Source organism: Rhinopithecus bieti, unplaced genomic scaffold (assembly GCF_001698545.2).
Source record: "Rhinopithecus bieti isolate Rb0 unplaced genomic scaffold, ASM169854v2 scaffold_8307, whole genome shotgun sequence".
Classification (NCBI taxonomy): Eukaryota; Metazoa; Chordata; class Mammalia; order Primates; family Cercopithecidae; genus Rhinopithecus; species Rhinopithecus bieti.
In genome coordinates this window covers 2,699,374-2,723,770 of record NW_016806443.1, presented here as the reverse complement: position 1 = coordinate 2,723,770, position 24,397 = coordinate 2,699,374, and the positions used below count along the sequence as shown (strand labels likewise).

The 24,397-nt window shown below is 39.1% G+C and overlaps 1 protein-coding gene across 1 annotated transcript in view; it reads left to right on the top strand.

Moving 5' to 3' along the window:
- The window catches only part of DGKI (diacylglycerol kinase iota), a 382,898-nt gene that overhangs the window by 165,162 nt on the left and 193,339 nt on the right, over positions 1 to 24,397 (top strand). The window contains exons 13-17 of the mRNA XM_017876519.1: positions 11,479 to 11,592; positions 13,364 to 13,501; positions 17,157 to 17,235; positions 20,774 to 20,829; positions 21,813 to 21,875. Coding sequence (XP_017732008.1) covers positions 11,479 to 11,592; positions 13,364 to 13,501; positions 17,157 to 17,235; positions 20,774 to 20,829; positions 21,813 to 21,875 — 450 coding nt within the window. The remainder of the gene's footprint in view (positions 1 to 11,478; positions 11,593 to 13,363; positions 13,502 to 17,156; positions 17,236 to 20,773; positions 20,830 to 21,812; positions 21,876 to 24,397) is intronic.

The following is a 24,397-nucleotide window of genomic DNA, read 5'->3' as shown; positions in this document are numbered from 1 at the left end:
GTAGGTCCCTGAAAGAGAATCCAGTTCTCTGCCAATTCTATCTTTCTTATTGTTTTCTTGTGCCACTTCTTTTTATTCATTGCCCAGTTTTTCCAATCCCCTAACACACATAGATCTCTCATGTGAATCATAGCCCCTAAGAGTAACAAAGGACTTTGTTATTGTCCTTATGAATACATACTTGATCGTTCTAATGTGTGCTTCACTCCCTCAACTGTGCTGTATTCTTTCCTGTGCCATGAAGTAGGAATGTGGTCAAATCATTAAAATGAAGATTATAGATAAATTCCTTTTAAAATATAAGCTGACCTGTTCCCCTTTTTTTTTCCGAGACGGAGTCTCGCTCTGTCGCCCAAGCTGGAGTGCAGTGGCACGATCTCGGCTCACTGCAAGCTCCACCTCCTGGGTTCACGCCATTCTTGTGCCTTAGCCTCCCTAGTAGTTGGGACTGCAGGTGCCTGCCACCACACCTGGCTAATTGTTTAGTAGAGCGTGGGTTTCACCATGTTAGCCAGGATGGTCTCAATGTCCTGACCTTGTGATTCGCCCGCCTTGGCCTCCCAAAGTTTTGGGATTACAGGCGTGACCATATATTCTTAATAATTTGGTCACAGTAGGGAGAAATACGTGGACACAACTGAATTATTACATTTTTTTACTAGTGGGACTAAATCTCAGAATATTGACTGTTGTTTTGCCTTAAAGATTATTAATTGGTCCTATTTATATTCTTTTTTGTTGATATATTTTACATGTATATGGACTATGTGTGATATTTTGTTATATGCATAGAATGTATAATGTCAAGGTTTGGAGGTATCCGTTACCTAGATTATCATTTCTATGTGTTGGGAACATTTCAAGTTCTTTTTTCTAGCTACTTTGAATATATAATACATTGTTGCTGACTGTACTCACCCTACTCCGCCACTGAACATTAGAACTTATTCCTTCTATCTGACTGTATGTTTGTATTTATGAAAAAAACGTGGAATTGGGCTGAAGTTTAATATCATGGATATATTTTCTCCTGTTTATTGTGCCTCATCTGTTTTCTTCATTTGGCCTCTACTTATAGTGATGTATTTAACAAAGTAAAGAATTGAGAATCATGACATTTAGATAGTGTTGTCTGGTTCTTTTTCTTCTGGATTTGGAATCTGATCTCATAGGACCTATGATTGTATCATGAACTATCTTTAGCTTTTCTCTAATTTCCCTAATTAGAATGTTTTATTCTCAAAGGTAGCAACAAAATCTTCCAATACTATCTCTCTTAGCACATAAGCACTTAATGTAGGGGTGGATACACATTATATACCAATAAATGCAATCACAATGAAATAGAACTGTGATCTTTATCGGTCTTTCAGATGCTCTGTGGAGAGTAAAAACAATGTTCAGTTGGGAAAAATAGTCTTTATCTTTCTTCAAGGTTTATATTACACAATATTAGTTTATAAAATTCATTATAATGTCTTACAGCAAAGAAGCCAAACCTATTTAACTTTTTAAAATCCAACGGTTTTCAAAATTATTTGACCATGGAATTTTTTTCCCACACAATACAAATTTTCAATTGATTTTATTGTTCTAGGGAGATATATTTAAGGGATGTGCTAGGACAAAATTTCCCAACTTTCTTTAGTGAGAATTACATCCAAATGAACCCTCTGAGGATGGATATACTGTGTTCTTCCTAACTCAAGCATCCCCCAGCTTAGTTGTCTTTAATGAAAGGGTAAACTCATTGTGATTCTTTACCATACCCATAGTTATCTTCCTTATTTTAGCATCTACTTGCCTTCTCATATGACTTCAGATGTCACTCACATCTTTTCTCCTTTTCTAAACCTCAGTGACAAACACAGGTAAGTTGAGGATGTCGTCCTTCCTCTTTCTTAACTCAAATTCATATAAGCTACGCATAACATCCCCAGATCTTGGACTTCTTTGTTGCCTTGGGTGCTCTACCTCCCAGGCCTCCCCTTCTCCATGGAATCTCCCATTCTACCTCTCCCTCCCTCATTCTCTCTCTTTTCTTCTTCCTTTCCTTTTTTTATTCTTTCCTTTTTTTTTTTTTTTTTTTAGATGGAGTCTGGCTCTGTCACTCAGGCTGGAGTATAGTGGCATGATCACAGCTCACTGCAACCTCTGCCTCCCAGGTTCAAGCGATTCTCTTGCCTCAGCCTCCCGAGTATCTGGGACGATAGGCACGTGCCACCACAGTGGGCTAATTTTTGTGTTTTTAGTAGAGATGAGGTTTCACCATATTAGCCAGGATGGTCTTGATCTCCTGACTTTGTGATCCACCCGCCTTGGCCTCCCAAAGTGCTGGGATTACACGTGTGAGCCACGTGCCTGCCTGTCTTCCTTCTTTACTCGGCAGATATGTGGAGGAAGCACTGTGCTAGGTCATGTAGTATTGAGATATTCTCTGCAATTAGATGAATATTTGAAAGTATGGGATTCCAATGAATAAAGGATAAAGAGAAAAGACAGCCAATTCCACACACTTGTGAAACCTGTAATTATGGGGTCTGAGCCAAAGCCCAAAAGGAAAATAAATGAAAAAATAGAAGAATAGGACAACCACCAGTATGTTCTGGCAAGTAAACAAACCAAAAAAGGAGTTTCAAGAAAGAGGCAGTAGTTAACACTTTTAAGGAGAGACTGAAAAGTTACCATTGCATATGGAGTTTCAAGAAAGCAGTTTCAATAGAGTATTTGGGGCAAAACCCAGAATGATGAGTAAGTGAATGTTGGTACAGTCTTAATAAATCCCTAATGGCCAGATCCCATTACAGTTTCGAATGTCTGTGATCTCTCTGATGCCATTGTCAGCCTCCTGACATGTAGACTACCTACTTCTACTTTTCATATCCAGTCTTTTCAAGCAACTCTTCATTAATGATACCATAATTTGTGAGTATTCCATAAGGGTAACTAATTTTTTTTAATGTGGTAGGTACTTTTTCCTCTTAGGGACATTATCTATATTTTAACTTCTGTTTTTACCTCCTCTGATGTAATTCACAAATGTACTAGTCATTTACACTTGGGTGTCCCATGGCCACTTGCATTCAGCATGCCTAAAATAAAAGTAGTACGTTTACCCTAGAGTTGGTGTTTAAACTAATTATTTTTGTCAGTGGTAACATCTGTAGTTAAAATACTCAGAATCAAGACTTTGCTTATCTTGTACCTTATATAAACCCAAGTTTAGTTTACCTTGTTAGAATAAGATGTTTTGTGAAAAACTTGGGGTATATGAAATGTTTATCATGGTATGTGATTGATATTTTTTGTTTTGTGAGTTTAGAAAATGAAACTTTTAATTGTGATTGAAGGCAGAGTTTATATAGAGGAAACAGCCTGAGCAATTCATGATGAAAACTGCTGGCTTTAGGCAAGCGGAGTACAATTCTGAATTCAGGTATATATTTGACATAAGGTATTAGTCAGTGAGCACATCTATCACTGTAGAAGCTGGCAGAATGCTGCCAGTAAAGTGACAAAGCTCAGGGAGGAATCAGAAGTTAAATATTTTTGACTGACTAGGATGAGGCTGTATTACCCCATAACCAAATTAGTTTAAATAAAGAGTATTATTTAAGATATAGAAAGTATTATTTAAGGTATAGAAAGTTTGCACTACTTTGGAAAAAAGTTCTTAGGCTTCAATATTAGCTACTTTAATTGTATGTTATTTAAAAACTACATGAAAGGCCAGGTGTGGTGACTCACGCCTATAATCCCAGCACTTTGGGAGGCTGAGGTGAGCACATCACTTGAAGTCAGGAGTTTGAGACCACCTTGGCCAACCTGGTGAAACACCATCTCTATTAAAAATACTAAAATTAGTTGGGCATGGTGGTGCATGCCTGTAATCCCAGCTACTAGGGAGGTTGAGGTGGGAGAATCACTTGAACCCAGGAGGTGGAGGTTGCAGTGAGCCAAGATTGCACTACTGCACTCTAGCCTGGGTGACACAGTGAGATTCTGTCTCAAAAACAAACTAACAAAACAAACAAACAAACAAAAAACCCGAGGAAGCAGAGGGATACATTCCCCAATAATACACTTGGAAGTAACCTTTGGCAGGTTCCTTAACCTCTTTTGAGACTTTCTAAATCTACAAAGAAATGCATTCAGATCTCTAAGGTTCTTATAGCTGTAGCATTATAGTAATATAGACTATTGTTCAAGATAACTTTAATGCAAGCCACATTTGTACAATTTTGGATTTTCTAGAAGGTACTTTTAAAAAAGTAAAAAGCAAGTGAAATTAATTTATAATATATTTTATTTATCTAAAATAGTATCATTTCAATATGTGTTAATTTATAAACATTAAGATATTTTATGTTCTATTTGTACAGTCTTCAAAATCTAGCCTACATTTTATACTTACAGCACATCCAATTTGGATGAGCTATATTTGAGTGCTGGATCACCACATGTGGCCAATGGCTGCTGCTTTGGGCAGTGCAGGTGTGGTCTCTTTGTTACTGGCTTGCACAATTCAGAGGATGTCACATAGTTACAGCTGTCAGATGGTCTGATTCCATTTTCAGATCTCTTGGCTGCAATAAAATTCAGCTAACTCAAGAATGATCTCAAACCTTCATGTTTGTAAATGAGAAATAACCTGTCCTTGGTCATGTGATAAATTTGTATTTTCTCACTTCCTTGGCCACGTTGACACCTATTCAACTCCCAATGGCTGTCACCCTGCTGAAATATTGACAAGCACATGAACTGATCTCCTGAGGCTCAGGTACCCTCATTATGGCTCCTTAAGGTGTGACCTATGGTCCCTATCTATCTGGCTCCTGACTTTGGTGAACTTGGCTGGATCTGCAAGTCCACCTTTAAACATTTTAATTATTTCCAAAAGGCCTGACGTTAAATTGACTCCAGCCATCCACTTCATGCTTACTTCTTGTTCTATCGGCTTCCCTAGACGAAAAGACATCCAAAATGGTAGGCATCCCCAGGCCCTGACTCACCACAGCTAATGCAAAGAAAGAAGTATTATTTTCCTTTAATCGATATGGACAATCTCTCATCCTAAGCCCCTTTCCTCATTCATCCTCAGCCTAGTCATATTTCATAGTCCCTCATGAGTAAGCACACAGTGTACCCTCAGTGTGGATTCTATATTGTTTCAAGAAAAGGTCATATTCTAACTATATTCTAACTTTTTTTTTTTTTTTTTTTTTTTTTTTTTTGAGACGGAGTCTCGCTCTGTTTCCCGGGCTGGAGTGCAGTGGCCGGATCTCAGCTCACTGCAAGCTCCGCCTCCCGGGTTTACGCCATTCTCCTGCCTCAGCCTCCCGAGTAGCTGGGACTACAGACGCCCGCCACCTCGCCCGGCTAGCTTTTGTATTTTTTTTTTTTTTTTTTTTTAGAGACGGGGTTTCACCGTGTTAGCCAGGGTGGTCTCGATCTCCTGACCTCGTGATCTGCCCGTCTCGGCCTCCCAAAGTGCTGGGATTACAGGCTTGAGCCACCGCGCCCGGCCCTGACTTTTATGTTGATTTCTTTTGGGCTAATTTTAAGCACATTTCTTTTAACACATGTTGGCTTTATTAAGTGCAAACATACATTAAAGTATCAAAAGGAGGAATCATCATGCACATATTCAAAAGGGTCCCCCAGTCATCCAATACTGTGTGGTCATTTTCTTTCAGAGTTCAGCCAAACTCTTCTTTTCCTTTGATTTCTCAAAGTGAGTGTCCTTCACTTTTTGGCCTGCATGTACTACAAGGCAGTGCAATGTGCATCTGTTTTGTTGGAAGAAAATATCAGTTCGCTGTCATCTCCACCTTTCAGCCACCCTTCGTGTTATTATACTGCAGAATGAAAATATTGCTCGAAATGCACTTGGTAAACATTCAGTGAAAACTAATGCTAAAAACGGCCAGATGGTGGCAGCATTGACCAGCTGCTGCTGTGCATGGCTGCTCAGGGACAAAGTGGAGGACCTGGTGTTCTCAGTCTGTCAGCCCTGCTTTTCCTAGGAAGGAAGGAAAGAGCTTTGCAAGCTGGGAAATCATTAGGCCCAATCGGGATAACTTTCTTCAGTTCTGGTGGAAAATATACCAAGTGCAGTATGTCGCAATTAATTAAATAATTTAATTGAAAGGGTGCTAGGTGAGCTGGTGGAGATGATTTGGGAAAATATGAAAGCCGTGGCTGAGTTCCTGCCCATGGCACCTTTCAATGTGCAGTGTGGACTTCAGGTGGAAACAGGTTCTGGATTACTGTAAAGACAGAGCTTCCAGTAACAGCTTTAAGATCTTTTTTAAAGTTTTTTTCTAAGGACAGAGACACAGATTGTTTCCCAAGATTTTTTTTTATGTCTCCTGCTATTGTAAGTGTGTATTTGTTTCCGTTTTGTTTTTTGTAGCCCCTTTTTACTGCAGGGCAGCTCTGCTTTTACTGTTCTTTATAGTCTGCAAAAGAAAGGCTTCCTGATTTGATGGCAGCCAAAGGTGGGGCTGATTTGCAAACTCAGGGCTCAACTTTAAGTGGAGAAATGGGAAGAGGACATTTTGCTTCTAGGAAACCGGGCCTTTGTTGATGAAGTGAGAAAAGAGGAAGAAAAATCTAGCTGAGTCACAGTAGCTAATGTTAGTTTAGCATTTCCTGTTTGTCAGGCACTAGCTAAGCAGTGTCTACACATGAGTTGATGAAACAACTCTAAAAGACAGGCATTATTATTACTTTTGCTGTACAGATGTGAGAGGAGCTTGGAGAGATTAACTGACTTGCCTAAACTCACCAGCCAGTTTGTGGTGGGGCTGAGCTCCCTGCCGCTCAGTGCCCCACACTTCTGCGCTCTGCTGTCTTCCGGGGACACCGGCTGTTGGGGAGTGCTGATAGAGCTGCTGGCTGAGAAAAACTATTCGGGAGCTGTGGAGGGGTGATATAGACCCACCTCAGCCAGAGAACTATTGGCCTAATGTCGGTAGTCTGTGGAAGAATTTCAAGACAAAACAAAATCTGTGCTGTGAAAGGCAGGAGGCCTTTGATGACTCCAAGGGTGATGGAATGATGAAATGCAAGATTTTCTGCTTATATTCAGGAGACAATGACATATTTGATCATTTGGCTACAGAAAAAAGGAGACAGAATCTATCTGGTTCATAAAGCAAATCGACTGATGAGATGCAAAGCACCTTTACATTCACACCCTGTGTACTTGTCCTTTTCTGCATAGACCAAGGGTAAAAGGAGAAGAGATGGTGAGAAATCCAGGCACCCTGTCGACTCTGCCTTTGTGAGGAATCATAGTTCAGTATCACGAGAACTCCTGACAACCTTCTCTGAGACAACAAACAGGAACACAGCGTAGAAGATTTGAATGAAGGCTGTTAGAAGACAGCATCAGCTGGGCGCCGTGGCTCATGCCTGTAATCCCAGCACTTTGGCGGGTGGATCACTTTGAGCTCAGGAGTTTGAGACCAGTCTGGGCAACATGGCAAAAGCCTCCTGTCTCTACAAAAAAATGCAAAAATTAGCCAGGTGTGGTGACTTGCACCCGTAGTCCCAGCTGCTAGGGAGTCTGAGGCTGGAGAATCGCTTGAGCCCACGAGGTGGAGGCTGCGGTGAGCTGAGATTGCACCACTCCAGACTGGGCAACAGAGTGAAACTCTGTCTCAAAAAAGACAAAAAAAAAAAAAAAAAAAGACACAGCATCGATTCATAGAAGTTGTGGGACACGTCACGTACTTCAGAGTCATTTGGAAATTGTTTGTGTTCCATGGGCAGTGAATTAACCCCTAACGTTCCATCTGTTTTAGTATTAGCATTCCTCCTGCAATGTGAAATTGTTTCTTTGCAAGCTCATCTTCACAGAAAGTTGCTTTATTTGATTTTACTTTTCTATCTCTGAATCACTTTGGTTTCTAGTAATATTGAATTGTTTTCAGTACTTTCAGATGAGAGCTGGGTTTTTCTATAGATTCTTATGACTCTATCCTGGGGAGATGACAGGTGTATGTCATTGGGCTTGTGGGAAGTCGGGTCGAGCACTTACCAGAGTGAGGCTTTCTGGGCTTCTTTCAGCCCTAGCAGGTCTCACCTTTCTGTGGGCCATGACCTTAGACTGGTTTTCACGTTCTGCCCTCCTTTCTTCCTCCTGCTGAGGGAGCCTCGCTCCAGGACAGCTTGCTGTCTGTAGGGGACGCACTTTTATTTCTCCAAAAGGCAACATCCTGGCTTCCTCTGTTGTTTGCAAGACCAAGAGCCAAGCTGATGCAAGCTTTTACCCCAGCTCTGCCACTTTGTATTTATTTCTGGCCCTTTGAAGCTGTGTCTTTTTTTTTTTTTTTTTTTCCTTTTTTCTTTTCTATCATTGTTATGTCTGAGTGAAATGGGATATTGAAAGTGTAAACTCATAGCATTTTCTTTACCCAGAAAAGAGAGACATATTTCAAGCGAGCATAAGAAAAATGTCTAATTTAAATCTGCCTGAAAGCAAGTGGGCTGACTTGTAAGTACAAATCATAAAGGAGAGGTTGAATGATCGTCTCGCAGAGAAGCTTTAAAGAGAATGCCTTCTTCTTCCTTATTCGGAAGGGGTGGTGAATTAGATTTCTACTAAGTTCTCTTGTGGGTCTGTGAGTCTGGCTCTATTCAGGGCTGTTTTGCAGTTGGTGATCCCAGATGGTGGGCTTTTTCTGAGTGTTTATGTCCTTTTTATGGCCTTTAAGACCCCTTCTTGCAGTTTATTAGAACTGTCTACTTTTACTGTGTTTAATTTGTGCTTTTAGCAGTGCAGAAACAATGTCAGGTACAAACATCAGAACTAATTTAGCATCAGGCATTTTTGTTTGGACTTCAGTAGCAAGCTTTGTTGGTATTGCATGTAAAGGAAGAGACTAAAGAAGCTCTGGGTCAGAATCTAAGGGTCTGTCTTGGAGCAAGTTCCCCAGTTTAGGGAAATGGGCAGACTTTTTGACATTTATAGGTCTGGATTTTTAGTTACCACATGGGGTGAACTGTGTGGTCTGCCTTTTTAGAAGATAAACACAATTTTAGGCATCACTGGTAGATGAGCAAGTTTTACACCCTGGGAAGTCATCTTTGTGGAGGAGAAATAATTTTAGATGGAAGTCAGGAGAACCAACGTTACCATGACTCTGACACTTCTAATCATTTAGTCTTGAGAAAATTACTTTTTTTGCACCTCAGTTTATCAATCTTCAAGTTCACTGAATTTGATTAAGCAATGTTTAAGGTTTCTTCATCACAGGTTCTAAAAATCACATGCCACTGCTTCCAGGAGTGTCTGGCCGTATCCAGAAGGGGGTTGAGTTCTTTATTTAAAGGCTCCCTACACCTTAGCAGTTAAGGGGTTGGCCACTGGTGTTAGGCATTCCTATTTTTGAATGCCATTTCTGTCATGTAAGCCATGTGATACTAAGGAGGTCACTTACCCTTCCAATTCTCTGTTTCCTTATCTATAAGATGGAAATGAAAATTACATTAGTATCTATTTTACAGAGAATGTTTTAAAGTTTAATACAAGAATTCATTAAAGGACTTTGCTCAGGCATGGCACATGGAAAGGCATCGGTATGGGCCTGGTACAGTGGCTCATGCCTGTAATCCCAGCACTTTGGGAGGCCGAGGCGGGTGGATCACGAGGTCAGGAGATCGAGACCATCCTGGCTAACATGGTGAAACCCCATCTCTACTAAAAATACAAAAAATTAGCCAGGCATGGTGGTGGGCGCCTGTAGTTCCAGCTACTCGGGAAGCTGAGGCAGGAGAATGGTGTGAACCCAGGAGGCGGAGCTTGCAGTGAGCTGAGATCATGCCACTGCACTCTAGCCTGGGCGACAGATTGAGACTCCGTCTCAAAAAAAAAAAGAAAGGCATCGGTATGTCCATCTTTGTGTTACTGTGAGCTTCTCGAGAGCAATCTTTCTACCTTATCTGTCACAGTCTAGCTCATTTATCTCTTTATTTTGATTGCTTCGTTATGGGTTTTATATGAAGTAGTGTTCAATAAACGAATGATCTAGTATTTTCAAGAAGCATGACTCATACAAATATAGAATGAATACATGTCAAAAAATTTGCTTAGCTCTTTAATGAGGGAACCTGCAAGATAGTAAAGCTGATTTATCAGAACTAGAGAAAAGAATTATGTACTTCATATCAAAATAATTTTTCTAAATTTGATGCAAAACTGATCAAAGTCCTATGAGAGAATGAAACTATAAACTTTAAAGCAATCATCTCTTCTTGACATTTGTGTCTCTATAGGACAGAAATCTATGTTAACCTACAGTTACACAATTCTTAGGTCTGTGAAACACTATTTTAGTATGACATTATAAGGACATTCAAGCTCCTTTTTGCCAGTTCCAAGTTTTGGTCAATTTTTCTAATTAGTTATAAGACTAAACCCAAAATATTATTTATCTTAGAAAAAGATTAAACAGGTATATGATTCTAGTTTATAAGTATCAATTTCCTGCCTAAACTTATAATAGATACTAGGTCTGTCCATAATTATGTTTTCATAATGTTTCATTAAGGAAAATAGAGGGATATTTAGGAAAACACTATCAATTTCCAAGATGATACTATAGAGGGCAACCATTTAATAAGTACTTACATGGGCCATGCACCATGTTAAGTGCTCTATGTACATTTTAGTTTAATTAGTAAACAATCGTGTGAGGTACGTATTATTATCCCCATTTTGAAAATCAAGTAAATGAGTCTCAGTGAGGTTAAATAATTTAGTCAAGGTTATGCAGCCAGCATGAGTCAGAATTGAAATTCAGTCTGATCCTGAGTTTTACATTCCCTCCTGTGCCCTGTTATACTACCAAAGTCTTAAACTCGGAGAAATTTACAAACATGTTTCTAGTTAAACACACACATGAATGGTTTTAGTTTTGCTTGTATGATAGAGCATGTGCAAAATGGTCCTTTTTCTTTTAACCATTTTGAAACTGCCAGCGATAAGCGACCTTTCTGTTCCCTACTCACTGAATTAAAACATACATGTTTTAAAGAAAAATAAGGCCGGGCGCGGTGGCTCAAGCCTGTAATCCCAGCACTTTGGGAGGCCGAGACGGGCGGATCACGAGGTCAAGAGATCGAGACCATCCTGGCTAACACGGTGAAACCCCGTCTCTACTAAAAATACAAAAAAAAAACTAGCCGGGCGAGGTGGCGGGCGCCTGTAGTCCCAGCTACCCGGGAGGCTGAGGCAGGAGAATGGCGTAAACCCGGGAGGCGGAGTTTGCAGTGAGCTGAGATCCGGCCACTGCACTCCAGCCTGGGCGACAGAGCGAGACTCCGTCTCAACAAAATAAAATAAAATAAAATAAAATAAAATAAAATAAAATCATTCTGGTTAGCTCTTGGAAGCCTCTGTTTCTCACAGTTTTCTTTGTAACTTATTTATCTTTCTTATATCTCTTCTGGCCCCCGATATGCCTGTAGGTGGGCTGGATCCTTTCTATCCTGGATGAACTGCAGCTGAGCCCTCAGCCTCCCGTGGGGGTCCTTCCGCTGGGGACTGGGAATGACCTGGCTCGAACTCTCAACTGGGGAGGGGTAAGAACTGCTCTCGGGGACTGCCCATATCATCAAACAACAAACCGAATTCCAGATCCACTGATGTTCTAATGGAAGCGGGGGGTGATAACTGCTGCTGTTGTCTAAGGCATAAGTTAGAGTTCGGAATCAAAGTGCCCTTGAGCCCTTATTTGGTCTGGTAGCTTCTTCAGTTTAAACTTATAATCAGCTAGAAGGGAAAGGAAAGCCTAGTATGAGAGAAATAATAGTGGTTAGTACATAGGCCTGCGGCTTTTTGAGGTATCCACTAAAAGATAGTTCGTAAGTTTGGCCTCAAGTCTGTGCGTAAAAGGATCACACAGACTTCAGTTAATCCAGATTCTCAGCCCCAGCTATGATCGCAAATCTGGTTCAACTTTACACGCCTGACTTGGGAGAGTTATGACTTTTTTTTTGAGCGTTTTTTTTTTTTTTTTTTGGTTAGTGCCATCAGAGCTTTGGCTGTATAGGTACTTACTTGTCCTTTCCACAATGAAGCCAACTTCAGGCAAGCTTGGGGGAAATTGTTCTGCAGTTGCTAAACAGCCATTTATTTACTTATGTATTTTATAGTACTAAGATAGTAGGAAGGCACAATATATATACATATGCTGTGTATATATACATATACATACACATATACAGCCCCACCAACTTTTTTTTTTTTTTTTTTGAGACAGAGTCTCTTTCTGTCGCCAGGCTAAAGTGCGGTGGTGAATCTCAGCTCACTGCAACCTCTGCCTCCCAGGTTCAAGCAATTCTCCTGCCTCAGCCTCCCGAGTAGCTGGGATTACAGGTGCCCACCACCTTGTGCAGCATTTTTTTTTTTTTTTGTATGTTTAGTAGAGACAGGGTGTCACCATGTTGGCCAGGCTGGTCTCGAACTCCTGACCTCGTGATCCACCAGCTTCGGCCTTCCAAAGTGCTGGGATTACAGGTGTGGGTCACTGCGCCTGACCCCCACCAGCTTTTTATCTGCTCATAGGAGAGCATTACCTGGGCTGGGCTTTGTGAAAATTATATTCAGATGTTTAGCAGATGTTAGTTGACCTTTGGGCAGATTAATCTTCCACAGGTTTTTTTTTTTTTTTAAAGTAGGCAGTGTAGAAATAAAAAATGTATTTACATGGGGCAACTAAGGTTATTATCAGTGTTAACTTCTCCCTTCCAAATCAGTGCCTTGAATATTCCAAATCAGTGCCTTGAATATTGAGGACAGTCTACCTTGCTGTCAGCAATGGATCTTCAAGGATTAAGTAGCTCCCTAACAGGGCCATTCCTCAGTGAGACTTGCCTAAGGTCTTGGGCAGAATGGTGTCCTCCAAGGAGGTCAGGGAGAGGTGATTGAGAGGGAATGTTAATAGACAAACATTGTCAATCCCATCCCTCCTTGATTCTTTCCTTGCCTCTCCAAACACATTTGTTTTGTGTTTCCCCCAAATTCCTCTGGTGAGAGCCATGGGGAGTCCTGTTTTTTACTCTGATAAAAGTAGCCATCCAGCCTCCAGTATGACCCTTAATGTGTACCGGTGACTATTGGTTCTTGCTGTTGACAAAAAATATTCCTCAGCTCAAACCAGCCAGAGCTAGTGTTTCTACGTATCTTACAGTATTGTCTCAAATTTACCTCAAGGTGAAAAATTTGCTCTTCAAACCTTGCTAATTACAAAATAAACAGAATATAGTGGCTTGGCTCTTCCTTGCATAAAATAGCATTGGCTTCGCTGTTCTCCACTCTGGACAGCAATGGATGTGTTCTCTGATTCCTCAGGGCTACACTGATGAGCCTGTCTCTAAGATCCTGTGCCAAGTGGAAGATGGGACAATTGTACAGCTAGATCGCTGGAACCTCCATGTGGAAAGAAACCCCGACTTGCCTCCAGAGGAAATTGAAGATGGTGTATGTAAGGTTAGAGAGTTTTTTGTTCTTCAGAAAGGAACCCTGGAGCATCTGCCTGAGCTACACGAAATAAATTCCTGGCTGGAGAGTCGTGTGCTGGTGAATTCCTATGGGATAATGTGATAGTGTTTGAGTTGATGGCTACGAGGGCTATGGGTATAGTAGTACCACCTAATGATTCTGCCCCAATGACCTCTAAAGACCTAGATTCCATACCTGCTTCCAAAGCTCAGGGAGCTCTCCTCTGTCTTCAGCCTCTGCACTAGAAAGGCATGTATTCTGTCTTAATCATTCATGTTACTAGCAAATAACTTATGAGAAGATGAAGAAATATGTTAATTTGGAAGCAATGGGCACTTGTTCTTTCAGTAGAAATACAACCTCCTGAGATTTTAGGCCTGATATAAAATATATCGTATGTTGAGGAAGTATTAACTATGCCAATTTTATCACTTTGGTGGGACTTGAAGATACCTCAATAAATGTTTTGACTTCATGTTATTTTAAAAAAATGACTTTTATTTTAGATTCAAGCTGCATGTGTGCAAGTTTGTTTCATGGACATATTACATGATGCTGAGGTTTGGGATATGATTGATCCCCTCACCCAGATAGTGAGCATAGTAACCAACAGGTTTTCAGTCCTTGCACCTCTCCTTCCCTCCCCACTCTAGTGTCCCCAGTGTCTATTGTTGCCATCTTTATGTCCAGACTTTATGTTTTCTTTTAGTGATTGAGCTTTTATTTCAACCAAAAAGCCAACCAAGGGGTGTATTAATAGTTGTGGTTAGTACTGTGAGCCTTCAGTTGATCCTTTGGTTCTAAGTTATGGCCTCAATTTCAGATAAATTTGGGAGGCTGCTGAGTAGCCACTTCCCTCATATTACTTTCCACTTTCCTTCTGTGATTGAAGTTTCAAACTCTGTATGTGTAAGAATCTCCAGGTGTGTTTGTTAAAATGCAGATTACAAGGCCCAGTCCCCAGAGATTCTGATTAAGTAAATGCAAGTTAAGGCCCAGGCATCTGGACTTTAAATAGTATCCCAGTTATAGTGAACCATGCCATTTATTGAGGCTAAGATTTCATGGATGTTTCAGGCTTATAATAGATTAAACCCCATATCATTTTAGATTTAGATCAAACCAACACCTATTTATTAGCATCCTGATCCTGATCAATTTAATGACATATATTATAATTTAATAGATGTTCAGGTTTCTTACTTGGCTAAATGAGATTAAAACATGTTTTACTCTGTCTTTATGGTTTTTTCACCTAAACTAAGATCCTGAAATTCTGGTAGATTTCTAGTAGATATCATGATTGCTCAGCTGAATTCAAGTTTATAATGTCACAATGTTGTTTAAACAACAAGTGTCGTCTTGAGATGCGATTTTTTTTATAATGTGTTTGACTTATAGAAATTGGGTAGAAAACAGCTGAAATATAAAGAAGAGTGCCATATGGATATTTTAAGTTTCTTTTCCTACTAAACTTGGAATGGTTAGATGTGCAATAGAAATCCATATTTAATTCTCTTTCCAACAGCTTAAGAAATGGAAAGACTTCTTGGTGTAGCCAGGGAACACCAATCCAAATCAATCCAGATAATTAAAGGGTTTTTAAAAAATGGGTTTTTAAAGAGATGTATGGGAAACTGGGGCAAGTTTTCCTGGAAAATATAAATAACTTAAAAACAGACTAAAGTGGGATATGATTTAGGTGATGGTGACCAGATGTTCTCCTTAGCTATCAGTAGATGTTAAGACGTGGGTTAGAATTGTGGCCAAAAGAACATAAATGGTAGAGGAGATGAACATGTCTGTGCTTTTGGCAGGATCACCAACCCATGCTGTCATTACTAAGAACTGGTATTTTGTTTAAGTGCAGGAACTGGATATTCTCAAATAAGAAGCCTGAAGAGTGAGACATGATTTTGGCATTGTTCTATGTGTTTAGTTTCTCTCCTGGTCCTTCAATTAGTTGAGACCATTTCTAAGGGTTCACTTGGACTCTGAATCATTCATTACATAGGCTTTGAATCAAGAGCTTCCATGTGGGGTCATTCCTTACTTTCATTAGAGACTAAGCCAATCCAGTTTTCTTTTTTCTGCATTTATATCTCTCTTGCTCTCTCTCTTATTTCACTTTTCTCTTAATGAAAGAAAGTTCTCCTTGTAGTGAAACAGAAAATCTTGCTGATCAAGGGGCATATGAAATACTGCAAAAAAACATACTTTTGAAATCTTGAGGGTTAAAACACTTACCTCTCAGAGAAGACAGGTACAGTTCAATTTGGGACACAAACCGGATAATTAGCTGGAAACATTTCTCATCTTTATTTACTTTAATATTTACCTTTCACTTGAGTTGCAGAAGGAAAAGTGGGAGAACCAGCCATTCCCATTCTCGCATTTTCCACATGCTTTCTTAATTGTTCTAACATTGAACTGAAGCTTAAAATCACATTAGTTTTGCAGATTTAATGCTGGATTTGAGGCTGCAGAGTTCTCTTCATTCAACTTGCACTGATAATAGCCAGAGACCCAAAGGACTCTAGGAAGGAAAGTTAAAGCTTACATGTGCATCTGTGTGGCTGTGTTTTCAGATTTCATTGTCATAATAAAGATATAAGGGTTGATAGATTAAACGAGAACTTGAATAATACTAATATGTATTTTTGTTGTTGATTTTCTCTCTAGCCCAGCAATAACCGAATGAGTCACATTGCCCTATTTCTTTTTTTTTTTTTTTGAGACAGAGTCTTGCTGTGTCGCCGAGGCTGGAATGCTGGAGTGTAGTGGCATGATCTTGGCTCACTGCAAGCTCCGCCTCCCGGGTTCCCACCATTCTCCTGCCTCAGCCTCCCGAGTAGCTGGGACTACAGGTGCCCGCCACTACACCCGGCTGATTTTTTTTGTATTTTTTAGTAGAGACGGGGTTTCACTGTGTTAGCCAGGGTGGTCTCGATCTCCTGACCTCGTGATCTGCCCACGTCGGCCTCCCAGAGTGCTGGGATTACAGGCATGAGCCACTGCGCCCGGCCACATTGCCCTATTTTTTATATGACTTATGTAAAAAAAAAAGTGTGTATTTGTGTGTGTGTGTGTGTGTGTATATGTGTGTGTATATATATATATATATAGAGAGAGAGAGAGAGAGAGAGAGAAAGATAAAATAGGTGATGGGTAAACAAGTTAAATATTCATTTTACATTACAGTATTGGTTTGCTGAATATAAATTCTTGAAAAAAGTGTATCCACTGATTAAGTTGGTTAGACGTTATCTTTACAATTGAATTTACTTTCTAGGTTTGCTTAGTGAATTCTTCTTTGTAACTATTGCAAATATATATCCCTCAGCTTAACAAGTTCCTGTTATTACAGCATCTATAGGAATGGTTCTTATTTAATAATTTGTATTTGTAGCTCTTATTTCTTATACTATTTATGATTCTCGAGAAAATTACTTGATTTTAGCTTTCACTAATGAATTAATCCAATAATTTCCTGTTCTTTCTACATGAGCACCCTCCACTTCGTGTTGTGGCTGATCTGTCTTTTGGGGACTTCTTCAGAGATAGGGGTCCGACTTTATGTTTTATTCTTCTCTTTCTGCCTGGCCACACACAATTTTGCCTCTGTCTTTGTTTATCATTGCAGCTCCCTCTGAATGTTTTCAATAACTACTTCAGCCTTGGATTTGATGCTCATGTCACACTGGAGTTCCATGAATCCAGAGGTGAGGACAACGTCCCATTTCCATCTCCCAGGGAGGAAGTTTCTAGCAGGTGTTTTGCATGTTCCCTTTTGTTTGTATATCACTTACGCGTTTACGGTGGGCTTCAGTGTTGTTTCATTTTAACCTTCAGGATGACTCTGGGAGCTAGACAGGACAGGAGCTTCTTACAAATGGAACCCTGAGACCTAGTTGTTCAGACAGATGGAACCTTGAGACCTAGTTGTTCAGACAGATGGAACCCTGAGACCTAGTTGTTCAGACAGATGGAACCCTGAGACCTAGTTGTCCAGGGTCTCAAAGGCAGCAAAAGGCAGGACTAGATGTGTGTTCCAGGTCTCAGGATTGTTAATCTTTGTGTTCTACTGGAAGTTTTGAAGTGAGTAAAATACTAAGAAGTGATAGAGACTATTACTGAAGTCACTAGGATATTCTTTAGCTTCACAAAACACTATTAAAGTGCAACACTACATAACCAGAACCATTGAAACATGGTAGCAAAAACAAAAAGTCCCCTCTGTTTGTATAAAAGAAACAGGCATCTTAGAACAATAGAGGAGCTCTAGGTAGTTTAGGTTGAAAGAATAGGATGTAATGGTGATGGGATTAATTAGGAAGGTACTAGGCATCCCCACTGAGTGATACAGAGGTGTGAATGAGACCATGTAGTGATTTCGGGTACCAAAAGAGATGGAGTCAAGATTAGGGGAACACAATTTTTGAAAGAAGACAAAATAATGACATGCTGTTAAATATTTCATCAACATTTTCTTATGCCATTTAGAACTGAGAAAGTTTAGGGTTTTGACTTATGTTTTGTAGTCCCAATTGATCTCTCTCTCTTGCTTTCTGTCTCGTTCCCTCTCTTAAACTCTCTTATTAATATAGCTATACTATATATCCATGTCTATGCCTGTATCTATATCTGTATCTAGTGCCTTCTGACTATATATAACCAGAACCATGCTAGGATGTAGATTATCAAGAGACTTGTGAGATAAAGTCATAAATGAGAAGTACTTTACTTTTTTCCCTCCAGGTTATGTAAGAAAGGAAGTGGTGTTTAGAGTTTTTGCATACTTTGGAATTTGAAATAACAGAGCACTAAAAGCCAGAATTCAGATTTTCAGATTCTGATAATAACATGAAAATTCTGATCATGCACTTACGCACTAGAAGTCAAGAGTGATGCTACAGGATTAAAAATCACTAGAGTATAAAATATAAGAAACAGATCTTTAAAATCTCTTACTGGATCCAGAAATGTTAGTAGACTTTGACCTTCCTGATTTCACAAGGTTTTGAGAGGACAGGCTCTGTAAAGGTCAAATTCTGTGCCAAGCAAGAACAATACTGTTTGAAGAGAAAGCCATAGTTTGGTATTCCTCTCTGATTGGCTAGAAAATCACAGCTAGAAGGATGATTGATAACAGAATCTCAAATATCCTGAGTCAGAAACACTACCACTTTCCCCCACCCTGCGTTAGACAGTTCTTGGATATCAGATATTCAGAGGGACCTCCTTAGGGCCAACATTTATGACCTGATACCCTTCCTATATTTAAGGAGAGTTAATTTGGGAAGTAAATGGGGGATTTTATTCTTTATTTCTTACCCCATTTTTTTTGTCCCATATTCTTTAGCAGAATCCGGATCCTAGGCTTCTTAATAAAATATCCCAAACTTCGTAATAATACCTTTAAAGTAACACAATTATCACTAATACATGGATTTCCAAAAATAGACATGAAAAGAGGTCTAAATGAATAACTGGCCAACAATGAGCTCATTCAATGAGCTCAGTGAGCTCAAGTGAGTCTCATCTTTAGTCTAACTAATCCGGAAGTTTTTCTAATGATTCACTTCCTTGTACTATGATGAAGTTTCTATGCATCCGAGTGAGAAGGGAGCAGGGAGAGACCCTTACATGGAAATACCAGGCTTAGAAGAAAATTCTTTTGGGGAAAGTGTTTTTCTCTTTTATTTTAAGCTGTAGGACTATTTTAGAGTGGAATATGCAAATTGTGTGTGTGAACATGTACATTTATATGCGTGTGATTATAAAACAATTAAAAGATGTCAAGCATTAATCTTTGTATAGTTATTGCTAAGGCGTATTGTATTTTGATGCAGTATGAAATGGAATTGTAAACATTTCCCCTGCACATAAATCAGAGTCTTTGCGGAAAATCAGCCACTGAAGGGCTGCTAAGGGAGAATTGATGTTGATTGGAATTAATAGGTACAATATTCATGCAGGTGAGAGAGAGGTGGTAAAAAAATAAATATCTATAAAATGTTGGAACCAGATTTTGCTGATACACTTAGACCAGACGTATGGACTTTCCAGTAGCTGTTAATCTGCTTTTTTAACATTAAATTAAAAAATTATTTGTCTGTGAAGTATATAATTCAGTGAATAGTCTTTTTTTTTTTTTAACTGTTTCTGTTCATTTGTATTTTCCCCATATTTTTAACTAGTTAGTCAAGAAATCTTAAGCTGAGCTATAGAAGAAAAAACAGGATAAGCAAGACCACATTTTTAATTGTGGCAAGCTTACTTATTTTGTCAGTAGATAGTGAGTGGCTATTCTCAAACCAAGAAAACTCATAGTGAGACTTTAAACTGTTTTCCAACACAGGCACTGTCTGCGACTTCATGGATCATTTGCCATAAAATACCTGAAGGGTAACGCAAAGGCTCATGAAAGCTGTTGTGATAAAATAGCTTGGATAGTAGAATCTATGAGGTATTAGTCAAGAAAATATAGTACTTTTAAGTTGAGAATTATGCCAATATATCTACATAAAAGTGGATAATTCATATAAATCTCATTAAAGGAGAATTTTAAAATTTAACTGTGGAAAATTTTTTAGCACAGATAGAAGTATAGCCCATCAAATGGACACCTCTCAGCATAACTACATATATTGTATTTCTTTTAGAAGGAATAATTAAACTGGCATTAATTCCCATGTTTATATCTATTCCAAACACAAGCCACATTTTAAAAACATGTTTAATTACATTTGGAAGCTGCATACATAGCTTATGTTGCCCTATGAAAATCAAAGTAAATAATCCCTTTTCCACCTCCTTTCACCTTTTCCTGTTATCCCAGCCCAATATCCCTGTGAACCCTCCAATTTTTACAAAGCATCTAGAGTGCCTCCGTCTTTAATGTGCTTGAGAATCACCTGGAGAGCTAGTTAAGCCCCTCCACAGATGTATAGACTCCACACTCAGTCATTCTGACTCAGTCAATCTGGCTAGCACCTAATCATTTGCATTTCTAAAAAGTTCCCAGTTAATGTCAGTGATGCCGGTTTGTAGCTACACATTTATAGTCCTGGGTTACTGTCCCTGTAGCACTGGGCCACTGTACTAACTGGCCTGGAACTAGGGGAAAGATGATAACCAAACCATGGGATCTATTGGATCTGCAGGATAGGAGGGAGTCGGGGAGGAAGTAGGAGTGCTAATCTAAGTCGCTACCTTTAATGAGGTCTCCATAACAAAACTACCTTTCCTCTTTCACAGAAGCAAATCCAGAGAAATTCAACAGTCGTTTTCGAAATAAAATGTTCTATGCAGGGGTAGGTATACATTTTTTTTTTTTAATAATTACTACATATTAGTGCCAATTCACTCTGTAATAAAGTTGCAAACTACATTAGAAATAATCACATATACAGTTCATTTATATATGTCTGTATATGGTTACTGTTTAATGTCTGGGCTTAAGAATGAAGGTGAGGTGTATTTAAGTTAGCTGTCAGAAAGAGAGTTGGTGTTCCTCATCTTTGAGCTTGTAAGCAAACCCTGAGGCTTCATGTTGAACAAGAGAGGGTGCTATTCAAAGAGGAATGTGAGAAACAAACATCAAAGCCGATGTAAGAAACGGGGGAATTGTGTAGACTGAGGATGTCTGAAGAATCTTAGGTAAGAATGTAGTGTTCACCAGGGTGCACACATTGACGTTTGGATTAGAAACTGGCAGAATATGGGGTGTTTTTCATGGATGCGTATGTGAGATTAAAGAGGGTGCTTTCTTTTTCCTTCTTTTGTTTCTCAGGCACGTTCATAGAAGTAAACGGAGAATGAAAAAAAAGGCATCCAAAATATCAGTACAGTTTAAATTTATGCCACTGGATAGGAGGGGTTTAACTAAAAGGCGTTTGGAAGCTGCATATGTAGTTTATGGAAGTCAAGCCCTGTGACACTCAGAGCAAATAAGGAAAATCTTAGTGGAAAGACTGTATCAGCACTTAATGGACAAGGAAAGTGGTCAGAATAGGTTGTCAAAATAAACCTTCCAATGACCCTCAAATTGTCTACTTTTTCACTCTCATTCTGTGCTCTTAAATTTTATAGTGGAACTATAAATTGTAGTTTGGAAACAAAGAGAAAAATTTCAACTTGACAACTACTGCACTGCTTTACTTTGGATTCTGCAGAAAGAGAACATGTTTAGACTTTTTGCATACTTTGGAACCCTTGGAATCTAGGATATGGAAGCAGGGATTTGGTATAACCATGTAATTACGAATTTCTTCTTCTTTATTTCCCTGTGGTATAGGCAGCTTTTTCTGACTTCCTACAGAGAAGTTCTAGAGATCTGTCCAAACATGTTAAAGTTGTTGTAAGTATTGAATATGTTGATTTATTGCATTCGGATATGACATGAATGCCACAAAAAGTAAACTCCCAAATACTTAGTTTATATATTTAATCACTGGACTACATAGAACTTTGGAGATCATTTTGTGTAGTTCATTCAACCTACACTTATTATGTGTCAGGCACTGTCTTAGTTGCTGGGGATGAAGATAAATGAAAAGACTAGTTTCACTCCTGAAGAAACTCACAGTTCTGTTGTGAAGAAGGTCACATAAGTCACTTCAGAACAATAAAATTGTTATTCAACAATGTGTACAATATGGTTGTGGCACAAAGGGAGAAGTGATAATTCTGGCTATGGTGGGGTCAGGAAGACCTTTATCAAAAAAAAAAAAAAAAATGATGTTAGCTGGGTCTTAAAGCATAAATCAGTTCTCTCCAAACAAGTATCTTTATTCCAGGATAATCTGAGGAGTCTCCGTTTTAGAATGAAGTATTGATTTCATTATTTTGTGGTGACTCACTCTCCCACCTGGTCAAGGTTCCTCACCACTGGATGGATTTTTTTGTGTGTGTGCTGTTTCTTCCTGAGTCTGTATATCAGGTTGTGGAAATATACTGCTTGGGGGCAAGGGAGAGAGAAATTTATCTTTCTCTAGGTGACACATTCAAAAATAGAATAAAATTAGGTATTAAGAAAGATATTAATGTTTCCTTATAGTAACCCAGTTAAAAAAAGGAACGAACATGACTTTGTTGCACATAGTTGTGTAAGTAAATGACAGAATGAGAAAGAGAAAAAAATACATAGACGGAAAAGCAGGGATGAGAATATAACAATGCTTGAATTTATCATGTCATAGGTAAAGAATAAGAATAATTTTGACGGGCTGTGTGCGGTGGCTCACACCTGTAATCCTAGCACTTTGGGAGGCTGAGGCAGCTGGATTGCCTGAGCTCAAGAGTTTGAGACCAGCCTGGGCAAAATGGTGAAACCCCATCTCTACTAAAATACAAAAAATTAGCTGGGCATGGTGGTGTGTGCCTGTAGTCCCAGCTACTCTGGAGGCTGAGGCAGGAGAATCACTTGAACCTGGGAGGCAGAGGTTGCAGTGAGCCAAGACCACACCACTGCACTCCAGCCTGGGCAACAGAGCGACACTCTGTCTAAAAAAAAAAAAAAGAATAATTTTGACAAGAGAGAACAGAACAAGATATATACATGGAAACAGAGAAAAATATATCATCTTAAACTAATGAGACTATGAAGAAATATAAGGATCATGAAAATATAAAAATTAAAATGTGTAATCACCAGTAAAGCATGTATAAGACATGAATCTCTTAAACTAGTTGTAACAAGAGACAAAGGCCTTTACCGCTGCTGTTAACAACCCTTGATATCCCTTTCAGATGTTTCAGTTCTCATACGATAAAAGTAAAAAGCAAGCATCTTTTGGTAGTGGAGACTCTTGAGACTGAAATATGGCCCATTGAACTATGAGGATTATTATTTTGATAAAATTGTGGCTATTAAATTTAAGTAGCAGCCACCTTGTATTAAACTGTTTCTTCAGTTGCCTGCAGCCTAGCCAAAATTAAACCTTACTGCCCTCTCCAGTGTGTTTTACATTTACAGGCACATCCACAATACCTGCCAGCAGACCCAGTGATTGCTGGGCGGTGGCCATATGGAATGGCAGTGTACTGTACAAGTCACCGTATTGATATCAAACTCAGTACACTTCCTAACTGCTAGAGGGTTTTCTCTCTCACATCTCAGTCCCCTTGGTGACACATGTCTCATGCATGGGTGACTTTATAGTAGAGTCTAAAAGATGCTTGCAGAGAGGCCAAAATGGCAGCAAATAACTAGGAAAGATGTGAAATCAGCCTATACATGTAATGTTAAAGGTGGAATGTTTATATCAATTATATCTTCTCTTATCAGGAGGAAAAAAAGCGTTATAACTAGGTGTGAACATTTGGGATTTAGCTAGGTCTACCTTTGCGAGGTATATGACTTTGGGGAAATCATTTAATGATTTTCAGAGGAGTCTGCTTTCTTCATCTGTCAAATAGGTGTAAAAAGACATGTCTTTGAAGCAATGGTTTTTGACCATTGTGCTGTGATATAGAGGGATACAAGGGTACTTTACAATGACATCATTCTATGTTTCCTTGAGTGTGAGATGAAAAAGATGGAAGGTTAGCAAGAGTGATTAGATGTCTACCTGACAACAGACTATCTTTTCTTTGTGAAGGTGAAGTCAGTGTTTCTAATGCAATAGCTAATAATGTCTCATAGAGATACAACATATGTATGTGAATACTGGACTGAGAAAACACAAAACGACAGTAAAAACCTACATATAGCATTATTTATTCAATTTTCCATATTTTCTTCTTGTTATCAATATATGAGCTTGTACAAAGGAACATATTTTGCATGCAAATGTGTCCCTTTGTGTGTATTTGAAATTGGGAAAAGTTGAAAATGCTATTCTAAAGGAATAGTACAGTTTATTGCAATAATACATATAT